Below are 16,374 nucleotides of genomic sequence, written 5' to 3'. Positions count from 1 at the left end.
GTGAAGAGGAAGGGGTTGAAAAGGAGGAAAGAAGCAGACGATGAGGAGAACAATGTTTGAGATGGAGACACGTGATAAAGACTTCCATAAAATCCAAATGGAGTTTTGAACACATCAAATGGAGACTGGACGGGGTGTTAACATACACTCGAGGCAAACAAAACTACATCTCTGGCCTTCAAGGGAACGATCTCAATATCACATGAGGACTGCAAAACAAATTTACCATCGCTTGACTCCTCCTCATCTTCCTCCTCGTCTTCATCTTCCTCCTCATCCTCATCCTCCTCGTCCAACTCCCCGTCCCTGCTGACTGTGTCGGCAGGAGCCTCGCCCTCGCCGTCTTCGCTCTGGTCGCCCCTCAGTTTGGCGTGGAGCTCCACAGCCTCCTTCCAGGGAACGCCGCCGAGGTCAGAGGGGCTGCCGAGGTGCTGGTCCGCCTCCCCCTCTACCTCCGCCTCCTCCTGATCCTGATCCTGATCCTCCTGCTCGTCCTCCTCCTCCATGTCCGACTCCGAGCTACTGTTGGGAGAACAGACACCGAGTCTCAGTGAAAGAATTAACTTTTTCCAGCTGCATTTCCCTCTCGCTTTCCTCTCTGGGCCTCCGTACAACCCTCATTTACAACTCAGGCAGAAGTCAAGTGAATCGTAATACGCGGAGCAATAGAAAGTCAAGTGGCAACTACTTTGTGATCAATTAAGTTATTTTTGAGGCTAAAGAAGTGAAGTTTGCGTACACTTCAAAAAATACAGACAAGGAGATAATGAATGTCATGCCTGATGAAGTTCACTTGACTGAAACAAAGCAATAACACTCATACAATGTGCCTGAGCTGATCTAAAAAAAATAATAATAATTTAAAAAAAATCACTGGTTCCAGCTTCTCAAGAAACAGGAAGCTTTCATCATCAATCTTACCTGGAGCCCAGGTCTGCGTCCGTGGCCTTGTCCAGCACACTGCTGAGGTTGTGTTCTGCCAGCGTCTCCTCTGGCACCTCCTCCAGCTCCTCCTCCCTCTGCAAGGACAGACGGTAGTTCTCCAGCTCGATGCGCTCTGGAGTCCCCCGCAGACGTTTGGCTAGGCTGGGCTCCTGCAGGCCGTTGACCTCCGGTGCTGGGGTTGAAGATCGAGCGTAAGGGTTCGAGACCGCAAGTGTGATGGTGACATCGGGGTTGGGCAGCAGGTTGGAGGGGAGAGGGCAGAGAGAAAATAAAAAAATAAATCTGAGAATCAGGTATGTGCATTGATAGTGAGGAGAGGAGCAGAGGAGAACATAACCCTCTGCAGAGTCATGCCGAAGTGGTTGAAAGGGCGACTTTTAACTTTATCTGTATCTGTGTGTGTGTGTCTGTATGTGTGTGTGTGTGTGTATGTGTGTGTGTGTGTGTAGTGTTGACTGAAACAAATCTACTGTGTCATTATTTTTGAAAAATTAATGAGAAACTGACAATGTTTGTGCGTGAACATTATCAGTCTAGCAGCATCAGATCCATCACACATCCAACCCCCGGGACTAGTGCGTTTCCATACACATCCCCACTTACTCCCACTACACCAAATGTAATTTAAGGACAAACTGACCAGGACACACCAATTTAATCTATAATCGAATTTATTGTGTTTGTTTTATATTCCTACAACAAAATAGCATCACTAAACACTATTACACTCTAAAATAGTTCTGTCACACTACAGTTACCAATACAAGCTTGGTGCCTTGCCTTTTTCCCATCCTGAGAGGCAAATCTTAAAACCGAATTTTATTTCTGAAACTTGACTTTCAGATTTTATTTGTGAATGCCAGTGGAATGGATCAAACAAGTTATTCAACACGTTACTATACTTAATGTGTTTCCACTCACTCCAATCCCCTAACGAGGTCGAAATTCCTGACAGTAATATATGCAACGAACTGCGTGTAGATCCTCTAAAGAAGGGATATGTGTGACGATGAATGTGTGATGTTTGACACAGTAGAATATGTAAAGGTGTGTGGATGAGGAATGTGGTCAAACAGATGCAATGGTTTCTTTGCTTGAATCTAAACAAGGCGGCATGGCTGAAAGCGCGAGACGACTGTGAAGAATACTCCGGGGAAAATCTAATTTTTCCATCCAAACCAAGCCTGAAATTAAAGGGTCACAGCGACCTGTGAGCTAACAAATGCAGTTTGCACTGTTATCGGCTAGCCAACATATCTATCTTTAATATCTAAAACAAAACATAACTCGTTATAGAATGACAGTTACTAAAGTATTGCGACCAGTCATGAAAACCTTATCCTCTAATAAATAACACAAAGATGAAGGTCTTTGAACTTTCACTTCACATTATTGTGAAGCCAAGAGTGATGAACTTGGTCTATAACAAACCTACACTAGTTAATCATGTGTAACTTCTGGTTATTTTAATACTTTTTTTCTTAGGCAATTCATTCAATTAATTTAATTAATTAGTGTTAAAACCTAGAATTAATGTTACGTATGTTTGAAGTATTACTATAGTGTTTACACGTAAAGATTTTAAATCATGATACTAAACGTGCTGCAGAACGCAGCAGGCCTACTCTTTACTCACAATTCTAATTTGTCTGACACTTTGTAAGAACCATTCTTAAAACATGGCACATTTATAGTTAATTCAGTTAACGGTGCAATGCTTTTGAATCCATTTATTAAAAAGGTGGACCCCGGACCTGAAATCCTGCTTCGCCTAGCAGTCCAAGGTGTAAACACCAGTACTCCTTTAGTAGCTGCAGGGCTAACTGAGCTAACCGCTAACAATTGCTCAAGTCTAAGTATAAACAGAATACAGTGAGCAGCAGTTAGTGGTAACTCTGGAGGGAGTGTGAATTTGAGTCGGACAATTTTTGCGTACTGCACACTCAAGCAATCGTTAACATTTATAATAGTTAGCTGCAACTTCAATACTGTTTATAGATGAACTACTGGACACAGTATTTATTAATTATTGCCTGATAAAATGTTTACAAAGAATTTCACTGTTTGTTATTGAGTGAAATAACTATTAACTAAAGTTTAATTAACTATACATTTACCGTTTATTAAAGATGGTTATTACGAAGTCTTGCCAGTCTGTTCTAACAAGTCCCTTCTAGTCTTGTTGATTATATTCTAGAGTATTATGCAATGCACTTAATGTAGTAAGGATTCAATATACTGAGCAAACACAAGTAGGTCATAAGAGCAATCTTAAGTCGGAGGGGGTGAGAGGTCAAGGGATGCAGGAGGAGAAAGATCACAAGAGAACCAATCACAGGCACTAATTCAAGCACTAGTAGAGCTCTCAGTTTTAAGCTGCTCTGATAGGAGGGGAAAGGTAAAGCTCACAAAAGCACTGATACAGGCACTTCATCACAGTGTGGTGAGTTTCACTAAGAGGGGAAACAGCTTACAGAGAGGAGGAAACACATCACAAAGCAGGCTCCAAAAGAAACACATCACACAGGAGGAGGTAGAGCCAAAAGAGAGCAGTCACAGGCCACTAGAGGTTACAATCACAGAAGAATCAAGCTCGGCTCTTCGTTAAAAACGCAGGCAGGCATACTGAAGAATGTGTTGCTCCAAGCCAAATTTTAACTGATACTTTGAGTTAAGGAAAGCTGGCACGTAGCTGCCACATTTAACATTGACATCAGAATAGGAAGCTGTCCAAGAGAGTTAAAGAAAATGGTTAATATTGCTGCCTGGAGAGCTGGCGAGAAAAATCTCAATCCAACTCTGTTTTTAATTTCCAAGCCAAGGAAAATAAATCAATATAAGATGCACCATTCGTTTCTAAAATTATGCTGCAAGAGCCTCGGCCAATCACGGGTCATAAAAATGGCTTCCGACAGAAACAGAAAGAATGCTGCATCTTCAGGAAAAGAATCAATCACCGAGACGAAGAATCACAAGGTTTACATGAACACTCGGCAGGCTCAGTGAGTCGATACATTCAGCTAAATCTGTACAATCCCACTGACATTAGTTAGCAAAGAGTAAAGGGGAGTAAGGAAGGGGAAAGGAGGGCGAGAGAGTCATGCTAGAGGAGGTTGAGCAGGACATTGATGGTGAAACAGCAGAAGAGGTAGATGCAGTAGGTGCACAGGAAGGGAGAGCCTAGGGGGTTGTGTGCCACCTGGTGGCAGGTCCAGGAGAGCGTGCGGCGGAAGGTACGCAGCGGGACTCCCACGCCCATGGCCAGACGGCAGGGCGCAGCCACTGCAGCAAGAGAGCAAAGTGGACTACCTGAAGGCTGGAGCTCGGCCGATGTGGCTGCTGCTGCCGTCGCCCTTCCGGGAGCATCCACGGTCGTCGAAGGGGTTTGGGGTGCCTGGTTCTCCTGCAAACATAGAAGAGACAGACGATGTCAACCATGGGAAAAGACACACCATGCCAGAACACCATCTAATTTCCCACATGTTGCGCACCTGCATTTTGAAGATAAACCAAGCAATTAATTTCCTCTTTATTTGCCAGTCGACCTGGATTTCCACCAGGATTTCAACTAGTAAACATAAACAGGTACCTTAGCTGTGATCGGAGCAGGGGAGGGAGCAGGCCTCTTTCTCTGAGCATAGCCGGACAGACGGTAACAGTAGTGGGGCTTGCAGTAAAATTTCCCTAGAGGAGAGAGATAAAGCACATAAACAAACACATCCACTGCATTGATTAATATATACACTGCATAAGTGTCACCTCAAGGTGTCCACAGGCTTTATCTGTTCTGCAGAAGGAGACCGTGTGCTTGTTTTCAGAATTCAAAAATCAAAATTCTTCCTTCGATGTTCTGTTGAAGACCGTCAGTGGGTTTGATTCCCACGGCCGAGTCTGAAAAACAGCTACTCTGTCTCAATGAACAATCTGCTGCCTGTCCTCCGGCGCAGCAGACACCTCCCAGAGAGGGCAAATATGGGATCACAAGGCTGCGCTCAGCTCCGGGGGTCAATGTAATGTAATGCAATATGAGGTAATGTAATGTCTTTCAAGGTTTAATATACGCAATTTTAAACATTGATATAGCAGCAAATATAGGGTTCGGGTTAGCAACCAATGTCAAAGAATGACGTCAGGCTCCCTCTGTGTGTGTGGTGATCTGAGCCTCTCTGTTCTGCACTTTGATAGCCGTGTGATAGACATAGACATGTTGGTTTGCATGGCAGCGCTGCGTGCGAGTCCCTCTGTCCTCCTTGCAGCAGTTTTCAACGCGGCGGCCTGACAGGAAAGCTTCCCGTCTTACTGCTCAACAGTACCCCAAAAATATGTTTCTGAAAACATTTTTAAGCAAGGAAGAGGCAATGCAACAGAACCTTGATTAATATTTAATATGCCCTTCCCCATGCCCTTTTTTTTTTTTTTGCCTGAAGCCTGAAGATGTTATGTTTCCACGCAGCTACAGTGGCATTCAAAATATTCAGGCGGCACAAAACTGAGAGAAGCCTGGTGAAATTAGCGTCGTCTACGTGTTGCTTCCAGCTCTGTGTGTATTGTCTCTCTACCGTGGGCTGTTGTTTTTTATACAACCACAGGGGGGCACCAGAGTCGGATATTCTCACACTCCACAGATGCTGACAGACGTCCCCAGCTGGCATTTCGTTCTCTGATGTTTGTTCTGGAGTTGATGCGTCTGAATGCGTCATGACAGATGGGATGTCAATGGAAACGATCGGAGAGTCCCCCCCCTTATGTCTAATGTTTGTATATCTAAAGTCTCACCATCCTCCACATCAAAGGCGTAGGAGGACAGCCGCAGTGTGGTGTTGCAGTAGTCGCACTTGAAGCAGCTGCGATGGAAGAACTTCCCCTCCGCGCTCAGCCGCTCCATCACGTACACCCGCTTCCGACAGAAGAAGCACACGTCGCTGCCGCCGATGTTGACGGGGAACTCTTTTCTGAGGGAGCCCTGTGGAAGGAGAGAGCTTTGATCAGCGTTTCCGAAGAGTAGGAAGCGGAGATAAGAGGAGGGGAGAGGCTTCATCCAGGATTTAGCTGGTATCAAGACATAAAGACAAACATATGCTTGGTACTGAGCTACTTTACTATCTATTAACAAACACCACAACAGAACCTGGCCTGGTTATTAATCAGTAGGATGTGGGATCGTCGAGCACGTGAGCCACAAACACAGCAGTATCCCAAACTGTGATTACTTGTCGAGCAAACACACTCTAAAGTTAAAGGGAGGTGGACTAAAGTTACACCGGGACAGAAAACTAACACATCAGTTCCACAACAGCATATTGCATTGATGATACGTAAGAAACAGCACTGTCTGGCCAGTGAAGGCTTTGGTATAGTACGTGCTGTCTCAAGCCTTCTGCCTCTTGGACAGCATGCTTACCGAATCCTTCTTCTCAGGTAAGGGCTTAGCATCTTCCTGAGACTGAAGCCGATTGGCTAGCTGCTCAGCCAATGAGCTAACTCCGCCTGTGCACATCCTTTTATAGCGCTATCAACAGCATTGGGGGGGAAAAGAAACACAACAAAACGAGACAGGTGGACAACAAGATTAGAAAACGGTGGATGAAAGCGAAAGATCAAATTAAAACAAACAGAGGGAAGAGGATGAGTGTGTGAGGTCGACCGGTATAGCAACAAACGCTACAACAACAAGGCGTTCGCACTCAGAAGTCTCTGACATGGACGTTTATACACGACCGAGCAATGTTTCCATGCTTGATTGCTCAAGCGTTCTCATGTGCATTCAGCCCCCACCTGCAAACTGCAGACTGATTTCCATCAGCTCCTCTGTGCACTTACGTCCCACCGAGGAGAGTTATTGGATTTGTGAGATCAACTTTCAAGGACGAGAGCCACTGAATGGACTTCTGCTCCTCTAACATCACCGCTAATGAAGACAACTTACCCTGATTACACCCCTCAAATACAGCCGTCGTGCACTTTTTGTTCACATGCACACACGCTCACACTGCTGTTACCAAACAGTAAACGTGAACAAAAGATAAAATGCTGGAAGGAACCGTCCAGGCTTCAACATGCAGCCAACACACAAAACTGTCTTTAGTTTAAATCATGAACAAGTCTAAACCAGTTTGAAATGACTTTACCCTCTACAGGGGGATGAATTGAGGTCACGTGTAATATGAGGAAAAGCTACGCCATGCTAACTATTGAGTGTGGATGGGATGTGCTCCTGTTTTGGTCCCACTGCATTGCAAAGTTGTTACTCTGCCACAGTTGGAACTGTGCTCGTCGAAATGAGAGTTACACTAGATGAGATTTTTTTTTTTTTGCTGCCAAGCGTCTCCTCTAATCCAAAACAACTACTCGGGACTCCCTTGGCATTAAAACAGTGGGAATGAATAACTGAGTTCAAGCGCGCCCCAGCTAAACACCACTTTGATATCTGTTCAGATAGAGCCTCTTTTTTTTTTTTTTTTCTTTTTTTCCCGGAGCGATCGCACATCAGTATGCTAAAAACTACACAACAAACAATTAACTGGCTGCAAATGAGTTTGTTAATATTAATATTTCTCAGGTGAGCTTCATTCATGTTAAGCCATACACAGCTCGCTGAAAGACCAAGCGCAGGTGTTGTGTGTTAGGGTCGCCACACAACATTCCTTCCGGGTGCGGGGCAACTACCTGTCTGCGGTCGGAGGAGGAGGAGGAGGAGGGGGGAGATTCAGGGGGAGACTGGGCCAAGCGCCACTGTTCCATAAAAAGCCGTGAGGGTTTTTTCTTAGGCTCCAATGAAAGGACAGAGAGGATGGTTACGTTTCTCAAAAGCTTTTTCTTAAATTAAGCTATGAAAGAATGTTTTTTTTCTTTGGAGAGCAGCCTGTTGGTCAGCTCCATCCCCTCTCCAATAGGCCCGGTCTGGTACTGACACCGCTACTTCTACGATTTTTTTCAATGTGACCACGTTCTATACCTTCCTGGTATTTAATAATATTCCCATGTCTTTTTTCTCTTCATCACTTTTACAACCACTGACATATCATTAAGTTCCACTGCTATTGTAAGTTGCAATTCACATGCTGCCCGTATTAAGAATGCTGACATGCTTAATTAACTGTGCCAGCAACGATGTGTGTGCAAATGGAGGATTTTGGTGTCTAAGGTAAAAGTGACCAACAGGACAAGTCTCCCAAAAAAAATGTGCGACAGTTCTGTGTCGGTAGGGAAGTTTCACCTTCGGTCGGACTGGCTTGCCCTCAAACTGTGAGGCGAGCTGTTCAGCCCGCTCCTGAATACTAAGCACATATAAAGGCATGTCATCATCAGAGCACAGAGGCCTTGCAGGCTCCTGCAGAGAGATGGGTGATTTAGTCATACAAGGGATGAACAGCACAAAGAGGAAACTGTAGTTATTCTGTGTTTCCAAAAACAAATCTCTTTTCCAAAAAGCAAGTCATTGTGGTGAAGGCCATACAGGGCTGGTTCGCCATTGTTTTCGCAGTTCAAGCTGGCAGCCTCTAATTTACGCAGTAACGTAAACCTGAGTGAGTAGATCTGCCCTACAGTTAGTAACGCTGTACATACCAGAACGACCAAAACAACAGACTACAGATGAGGTAAATAAACATGAGCTGTGCAAGCTTGAGTGAGCCTTCAAGTGCGGTAACTAAAAACTTCCATAAGAGGTTGTTTTATTTGGCACAACAGACAGTGATGTGTTAGAGTTTCAGTCCACGGCACCAAAACCGAACCTTTCTGGAAGAGTCAGGAGAGGACAGTGGTGAACCAGGACTCCCGGTGAGGCCGCTGGACAGTTTCCACTGCTCTAAAAAGAAACGGGACGGCTTTTTCTTAGGCTCCGGGGAGAAGAGAGGAATGGTTGAAAGAGGGAATTAGACTTAGGAGGATTTGCATAGGTTCACTGTGGTGTTTACATGCAGTATTAGGGCTTAAAAAAAATATCCCCAATGCACAAAATATCCATGCACGGTGTTCACCTTTGGTGGCCTGTCAGGTTTGCCCTTAAACCTGGAGATTAGGCGCTCAGCCCTCTCCTGTATACCAGGTATGTGAATGGGTCCTGGGTCTGTCAGGTGCAGCGGCTTCCACTCCTGCCAAGGAAGCTCTATTGAGTCTTAATGATGATTTAGGCGCAGCTAAATGGCTGACGCTTTCAACAAAACTGTTTTTATATGAAAAAAAGCCAGACTAAAGGCGGCCATTTACAGCTGCGCCAACCAGTATCTCATTAGAACACTGCCAACCACAAAACAACAGAGGGACACACATATCCATGCAGTCATTCGTTTACTCTACCCCGTATTTCAGAGGCTTCTCGTAGTATTCAAGCTCCTCTTCGTCCGGACCCTTACACATATTCTTGAAGGCAGAGATGAGCAGACAAACATTGCATTAACACTTTGCTTTGCTGCTTTGGGTAAACAGATTCTTACAAAAGGAATTGTTGATTTTTTTTGTGTGTGTGTGTGTGTGTGTGTGTGTGTGTGTTGCGAAACAGCTCGTTATGCACAATCTCCGCCAGTGCCTGACAATAGACTAAAAACTAACCAAAGTCCCCTGAGTCGGCATTTATTCACAAGCCGTCACATCCCAACAACACAGCCTGCAGCGTGAAAACAAGCAGCTCCTCTGATAATGACACATGCTACCCACTCACCGGGGAGTGAAACAAGAATGTAACCTCTTTGGAAAGTTCATTTGGGGAAATGTATTTTTTTGTTTTTATTTACACTTCGCGCTGAGGAGGTCAAATCCGAGGCTCGGAAAGGGATCCTTTTAGAGAACAAGAGAGGGTGGGGGGGACTCTAGATGGGCTATCTGTGGATTCGTGACGGAGACAGACAAACACAGACAGGCAGATAGAGCAGACTATGTGTCACCTCTGAGTGAAGAGAGAGCGAGGAAGTGGAGGAGGAAGAAGGGAGCAGAATGGTTTTCTTTGGGCAGCTCCGAGAGCCCGAGCTGGACTGTTGGTCTGCGCCACTTCTGGCCTTGAGAGATGAGGGACATGGACAGCACATTCAGCAGAAGATGATGAGAATGAAGATGAGAATGATGATCTACCGCTGAGAGCAGATATGCTTCATTGTCCTGACTGGTGTCGTTGACAGTAGTTGACAGTAACACATTTTAATGCTTTCATAAGTGTATAGGCAAAATGTACGCTCAACACAAACTCAGTTCGGTTAATAGTATTAGTGTGGTGTCCCGACACACTGGCACACACATCTCCAAATAAATACCCCGGAAACACAGATCACACACAAAGTGTATATGGCAAAAAGGGAGAATTAATTCACTGGTGCTGTGATTAACCCTGATATGAAGATTAAAAGGTGCAATATGTAAGAATTGTTTACCTGTCGAATTCATACTCAGAACACACATGGGGCAGCATATCACCAGAGTAACCAGAAACTGCTGCCAACGGTAGCTGCCGTTAGCTTGTTAGCTCACTTAGCCGTGCAGCTAGTGGTCAGGACTGGAAGCCTGGATCACTTGGCAGGTGGACGTGCACATACATTACCACTGCCACAGGAGCTTTGCAGCAGGACAGGCTGGGTTAGCCGCTAGGCATGCTAACTGAATAATACAGTGGCGTCAAAAGACTCACTGTCATTTCCTCCCATTCTGTTGTTAACTTTACTAAAAAATGTTAACGTTTTCAACTAAATTCTTACATATCGCACCTTTAAATACAATATTTTCTTCTATATTAGACATCAAAACACAGAACAAACCACAGAAAATGGGTGTAACAAACTCCTAAAGACAAGGCCTGACATGTGTGTAGAGAAATGTTCAGGATTATCAAGGTAGCTATACATCTCTTTACAAGTGACTATCAGCTAATTTGCTCAGCAGCTTGAGGCTTACTGTGCAGTGAGAGGACATTTAAGAGCAGCAGCAGACTAAATCCCATTAAACAGGAGAGTCTGAAGCTTTAAATCAACGTCTGTGAGGTCGAACGCTTAATCTAGCGACAAGACAAAACAGCTTTCCAAGCATCAGCAGGAGAAAACTGGCGCCGAGTCTGACAGAAAAGTGAAGCGGGATGACCAGCAGCTGCCTACAGCTGGTCTTTTTCTACCGAGTCTAGAGGAGTGAATGAAGGGCTGGGATCTGGTTTATCAGTAAGTGACGTTTCCGCACACCTAAGGGGTAAATAGCACGCTTAATCTACTTTCATGGTGAGGCCAGAGACGCAGCGGGAAACATTGAACTTTCAGGTCGTACAAAAATAGCAGAAGAGGTGACAAGAAAGAGAGGGACTGTAGACGTTAGAGAAGAAGACTGCCCGCTCAGTTTCTGTTTTCCTCATCTGGTCTCATTTTTTTCCAATCTTAAAGCTGCCATAAGGAACTTTCATTCAACGGTATGAGCCCCACCCCCTCTTGTGCTGAAATCTTGCTCTGCTTGGCATGCGCATTTGTTTTCGAAAGCAAGTAAAATAAAGAGGCAACACATTATTCATTCTAGTTTTTTTTCTCCCGCAACAATTTGTGGTATGTTCACATTTTATGGCCGTGTATTATGTAAATTTCCTTCCGACAACTGACTGAACAAACCCACCATTCAATGGGCTGTTACTTGTCTTTGCAAATATGAATGTGGGTGAATCTTGTTTCGTTTTGTATTTGTAACACAGAGTTTGAACAGTTGGCGACAAAGGTTTCAAAGTCATGACACCGTATCTGGCTGACTGAATCGCCTGAGGCTTATTAGGTTCTGGTGGGTGTCTTCCAGGATCTTGAGAATACTGAGTTCAGACAAGTTGTTTTGGGCTTGTTGAGGCCACCTTCCCTTCCCTTTGCGTCTCGATTGAAAATCCAATCGGTTTCTACTCACACAGGGGGTGAATCTTGGTCTAATGGGATGCGAGGGGAGTTGGAGGACTACCAGGCCAGTGTAGCTACGCCTACCTGCTCCCCTCTGCAGGGCAGTGTCTGACACTTGACCATTTCTTTGTAGCGAATGCTGAGCTTCTCCTGCTGCTGTGTGCGTCTCTGAACCGGGACAGGAGAAGCAAGGAGGAGAAGCCATGATGGTGTCGCTCTCACACAAACACACACACACAACTGCACAGCTATCTGTTTAAGGAATTAAAGACGCTCTGTTTTCGTTAAACACACCACAAGAGCTATAAAGTTAATTCATCCAAACGACAAACAACAGATCTGCAGACTGTCTACGGAGAAGGTGAAACTCAGACTAGTGAAGGTCAAAACAAAGCAGTTTCCCCCACTACGGCACACCACATGGTCTACGGTTAGATGGGTCTAGTAGTTGTTAGTCTCTAAGGGGATAACGTTGGGCGGGACCACTCTTTACCTTTCTCCATGCCGGGACAGGTGCCAGGCACACTGGCTCTTTCACAGGGGTTTGGGGTGGGGAAGGGGGTAAAAGGCGGTCCAGATTGGGCAGAGACTCCCCCTTTTTGTGGTCAGATAAAGATGAGTGACCAGTGAAAAGGCCCAGAGAAACCATGCAAGGCATCATGAAACAGTCCAGGATGGGAGAGAGAGAGAGAAAACAGAGAGAAGGAAGTGAGTCACAGGCGGATGGAGTCATGGTGGTTGGAAAATACGTGTGCAAAAGTAATGAGGAAATGACAGAGAGTCATAAGAAGATCATGCTGAGAGAGCTGTGAAGTATTTATAACAGCAGTGAGAGAAATTACACAGTAGATGGCATGCAGACCGTATATCAATAATAGATGGAAAGGGAGGAGAGACTTTCTGATGGCAAGAACAACACACAAACAGAAGCTTTAACAGAGACCATTGTGCTATTTAGTTTTTTGGTTCTTGTGCATGGAAAAGATCTTGAAAATTAAAAAGGTCAAAGTTCCAACAGAAGCTCCCCTCTCCCACAGAAAACACTGCTCCTGAAACGCATCGTCGGTCGTCCCCACTTTAATTGCCGTAACGTTATGACATCACACTAAGACACAATGTCACATATTTGCATAATTAAATCATAACAGCAACTTCGGCATGTTATAATAATTGTGTTAGCAGTGGCTCAGGCGTGTGCAAGCTGACCAATCAGAGGAGACTGTGTATTCAGGAAGAGGGGCCTTAAGGGGACAGGAGCTGAAAACAGACCATTTCAGACAGTGCAGACAGAGAAAATTGTTGTGTTTTTGAGATTTAAAGCATGTAAACCTATTCTAGTAGTGACTCAAAATAAAATCATGAACCTGAAAGTGAGCATAATGTTGCCTTTGATATAAAAAAAAAAAAAGTTGGATCAGAAGCAGTTATTCCAAGATACCCAGGGACAAGAGGTTTTCTGAAACAGCAACAGTTGAGAGTCTTTCTCTTCTTCAACAATATGGTCTAGTGTCCCTATGGCCCACTCCTCCCTCCCACTTTCAGTAGCAAGCAAACCAAAGCACCGCGAACCAATTCACCCCGGCACTCCGAGCCCTGTCAGCACAGTGAGGCCGCCTACATGACTCAGGAACAATACTCAGCCTGACCAATATTAGCATTCTGGGCCTCAGCTCATTAATACAGCGGCCTACAGCTCGTCCATCATGAGACCAGAGGCCACACAGCGTCCGATCTAATGTACGTTTCCTCAAAGTAGTGATTGAAAGGGAAAACAAACCACAATGACAGCGGAAAAGTCTGGTCATTTATTCCCTGTTTCTTAATCTTTCCGTCCCTCCTCATCCTCAACTTTAACACCACGATATAAAGAACTCCCTCCATACCTGTCGTTTGAGTCCTGTATTCTGCGCCGGAGCGTTCTCCTCAAACTTGGCGAGCAGCTGGGTGGCCATGACCTTGACTTTGTTGTGGTTCCCCACAGCGGAGGAGTCCATTTTTCTCTCTGCCAGGATGGCTGGGACAGACGGCCTGTCGTCACGACCGCTCCTGGATACCTCCTCCTGAGAGCAAGGAGAAAAAGAGTGCGAAAAAAAAAGAAAATGTTTGCACGCTGCCGTCCGTCTAGTGGGATTAATTAGTCTGTTCTGGTTGGATTGGCTGCTCAAAACAATAATCAGCATCTGAGACGCTTTGCTGTCACAACTACTCACATCTTCAGACTGGCTGGTTTTCCTTCTCTTCCCCAAACCGTCAACATCCTTCTCTTTTTTGTCCTGTTGATGACAAGTCATGAGTTATTTTTACTCCTACTACAACAATGAAGTAATGAAGTGCCATTTTTAATCCGTCACGAGGGACGAAGGGGGATGCCAACAAGCGTTTCTCAGCCACTGACCTTGGGATTTCGTTTCCTAGAAATTGCGATGCTCTGTCCAAGTTTGCTGAGGAAGGAGATTGGAGATTTGGTGCTGGCTATCAGTGCTGCCTTCTCCTCGGGACTCAAGTTGTGGTTATCTGAGCAGAAATCCACAAAGGAAAAAAAAGGGAAGAAGAAGATAAAGCATGAAAAGTCTCTTTAAACCCTCTCAGGATTACGGGTAATTATGTTTTCACAGCATCTGGGAAAAGATAACAGTTGTGTAATTACAATGCTTCCCAAAACCAGACTGCTCTCTCTGCTGCATCACCCACTCTCACCTCCGGGTGGCACTGTGTCCTTAAACATCTCGTAGAACTGGCTGAGGTACATGACCATAGAGAGCTTGTCTGGCTCCACCACAGAAGACATCTCCTTGCCAGTCATGCAGGGCGAGATGCCAAATTCCCTCTCCGCCACGTCAAAACCCAGCTGGTTGTTCTTCTCGTGATCCCGCTCGTCCAGGGAGTCAAAGTCACTGAGTCCAAAGAGATCAAATGTGAGAATGAGATGGGACGGGAAAGGCGTGGTAATCACAATAGCAAAAGATAAGGGACGAGCAGAAGAGGGTAAATTGCTCATAAAGCAATAAACACTCATCTCAATAGTTGTAATCTATGCTGCTCCTGTAATTGTAGCACAGACACACACGCAGGCTACACATACGCATTCACTACTGAAGCCACAACCTCGATTCCAAACAAAGTTGGGACAAAACTTGTGAACAAAACTTCAAGAACACTACAACAGATTGTGTTTAACGAAGTGTTCCTAATCCCATGTAGTAATATCTTTTATATGATCATGTCTTTAAAAAAGTGGTGAACCCTTTCATACCCAGTCACGATACTATCACCTGTTAATAATCAATCTGTTTACATCAGGAACGTGTTTTGGACGTTCCATAAATTTCACATTCTGTTGACCCTCCATGCCGACTTTTTTGAAACATGTTGCTGGCACCAAATTCAGAATAATCATATATTTACAAAGATCAGTGATGTTGATGAGGTCAACATTAAATATTTTGTCATTGTGCTGTTTTTAAATGAGTATCATGTCAAAAAAATTACCAAATATTTGCATTTTGTTGTATTTATGTTTTACATTCAAACTTTTGGGGAATGGGGCTTATGGCAGATATGCTTTCATCAAACTGTCTTTCTACTTTTTAATTAGCAGAATCTAAAAGGACCAAGTGATATCAATATTTGAAGCTCATTAATGTTTTTTGCATCCATACATGATAATACTCTAAACTTGTCAGCAAGCAGGTGTTTATTTTAAAAATATAACAAACACGAAGCAACAATGTAATTCATTTGGATTTGGGTTTTTCACCCCCATCTCTTCTTTGAGCTTTATTTTGGTCTCCACTAACTCCTAAATAGGAAATAGCTCAATCTTTAGCTGATCAATTCTCAACCAGCTAATAAGCAGCTAATCGCCAACAAGCGAGAAGTTGACAGCAGTGAGACTCAAACAAAAAAGGAAACACTTTGAAGCTCCAAATCATTCAGTTGGAGTTTGGTTTCTGACCCTCTGTGTTCACCTTTCCTTCTCCCCTCAAATTAGCTGCCTCTTACTGCTGGAAACAGTGCTGTGAAAGCAGGGAGACAAAACAGTAAAGTTGTGTGTTGTAAAATAAAACCTCCCTTCAAATATCTCCCCTCCTCAGGGGATTATCTCCCCTACTAAGTTGAATATTTTAATCTTTTAAATGCAAAATTCTCCCTTATGTGCACCAGTCAAGCCCCAACACTGTTCTGTGAGCAAAGTTGCTTTTTAGACCGTTTCTTTTAAAAATAGCTGCTTATTATTACTGGAAACAACACTGTGAGAGTGAAAACAGTAAGGTTGTCAGTGAAGCTCCATAGAGCAGAGGGATGCTAATTCTCTCTGTGTGTTTGTCAGGACACACGTTGAGGTTTAATCGATCGTTAATACTGAGATATTGTTGATCGCAGCTTTAAATGTCTGTGACAGAATCCTGGTGATCTCCTGACGTGCACTTTGAGCCGCACGCAGTAACGCTTATGATTCTTGGCTATTCTGCACACCAAATCACTGAAGAATGCACCAAAGATCTGTCTCATTTTCGTGATGAGTCAGCAAATTTGGAGGAAAAAAAAAAAAGAAAAATCAATGCTTCCTGCACCGCGACTCTCCGGG

At 44.4% G+C, this 16,374-nt stretch overlaps 1 protein-coding gene across 31 annotated transcripts in view; it reads right to left on the bottom strand.

Moving 5' to 3' along the window:
* mical3a (microtubule associated monooxygenase, calponin and LIM domain containing 3a) overlaps positions 1 to 16,374 on the bottom strand; it is a 94,444-nt gene that overhangs the window by 24,399 nt on the left and 53,671 nt on the right. For 17 of the 31 annotated variants that reach the window (XM_037107998.1, XM_037108001.1, XM_037108002.1 and 14 more), the window contains 17 exons: positions 14,484 to 14,680; positions 14,182 to 14,300; positions 13,997 to 14,059; positions 13,670 to 13,846; positions 12,280 to 12,381; positions 9,828 to 9,938; positions 9,244 to 9,306; positions 8,925 to 9,038; positions 8,679 to 8,783; positions 8,162 to 8,275; positions 7,612 to 7,716; positions 6,347 to 6,454; positions 5,722 to 5,908; positions 4,535 to 4,629; positions 4,255 to 4,348; positions 922 to 1,117; positions 227 to 522 (listed from right to left, as the gene is read on the bottom strand). In XM_037107998.1, coding sequence (XP_036963893.1) covers positions 227 to 522; positions 922 to 1,117; positions 4,255 to 4,348; positions 4,535 to 4,629; positions 5,722 to 5,908; positions 6,347 to 6,454; positions 7,612 to 7,716; positions 8,162 to 8,275; positions 8,679 to 8,783; positions 8,925 to 9,038; positions 9,244 to 9,306; positions 9,828 to 9,938; positions 12,280 to 12,381; positions 13,670 to 13,846; positions 13,997 to 14,059; positions 14,182 to 14,300; positions 14,484 to 14,680 — 2,246 coding nt within the window. Of the gene's footprint in view, positions 1 to 226; positions 523 to 921; positions 1,118 to 4,254; positions 4,349 to 4,534; positions 4,630 to 5,721; positions 5,909 to 6,346; positions 6,455 to 7,611; positions 7,717 to 8,161; positions 8,276 to 8,678; positions 8,784 to 8,924; positions 9,039 to 9,243; positions 9,307 to 9,827; positions 9,939 to 11,828; positions 11,955 to 12,279; positions 12,382 to 13,669; positions 13,847 to 13,996; positions 14,060 to 14,181; positions 14,301 to 14,483; positions 14,681 to 16,374 lie in introns of those variants that run through there. The other 14 variants (XM_037108021.1, XM_037108022.1, XM_037108028.1 and 11 more) reach the window with 8 other exon arrangements.

This window comes from Acanthopagrus latus, chromosome 8, assembly GCF_904848185.1.
Source record: "Acanthopagrus latus isolate v.2019 chromosome 8, fAcaLat1.1, whole genome shotgun sequence".
NCBI lineage: Eukaryota > Metazoa > Chordata > Actinopteri > Spariformes > Sparidae > Acanthopagrus > Acanthopagrus latus.
Note: the sequence above shows the minus strand (reverse complement) of the source record. Positions and strands in the feature narration are given on the sequence as shown.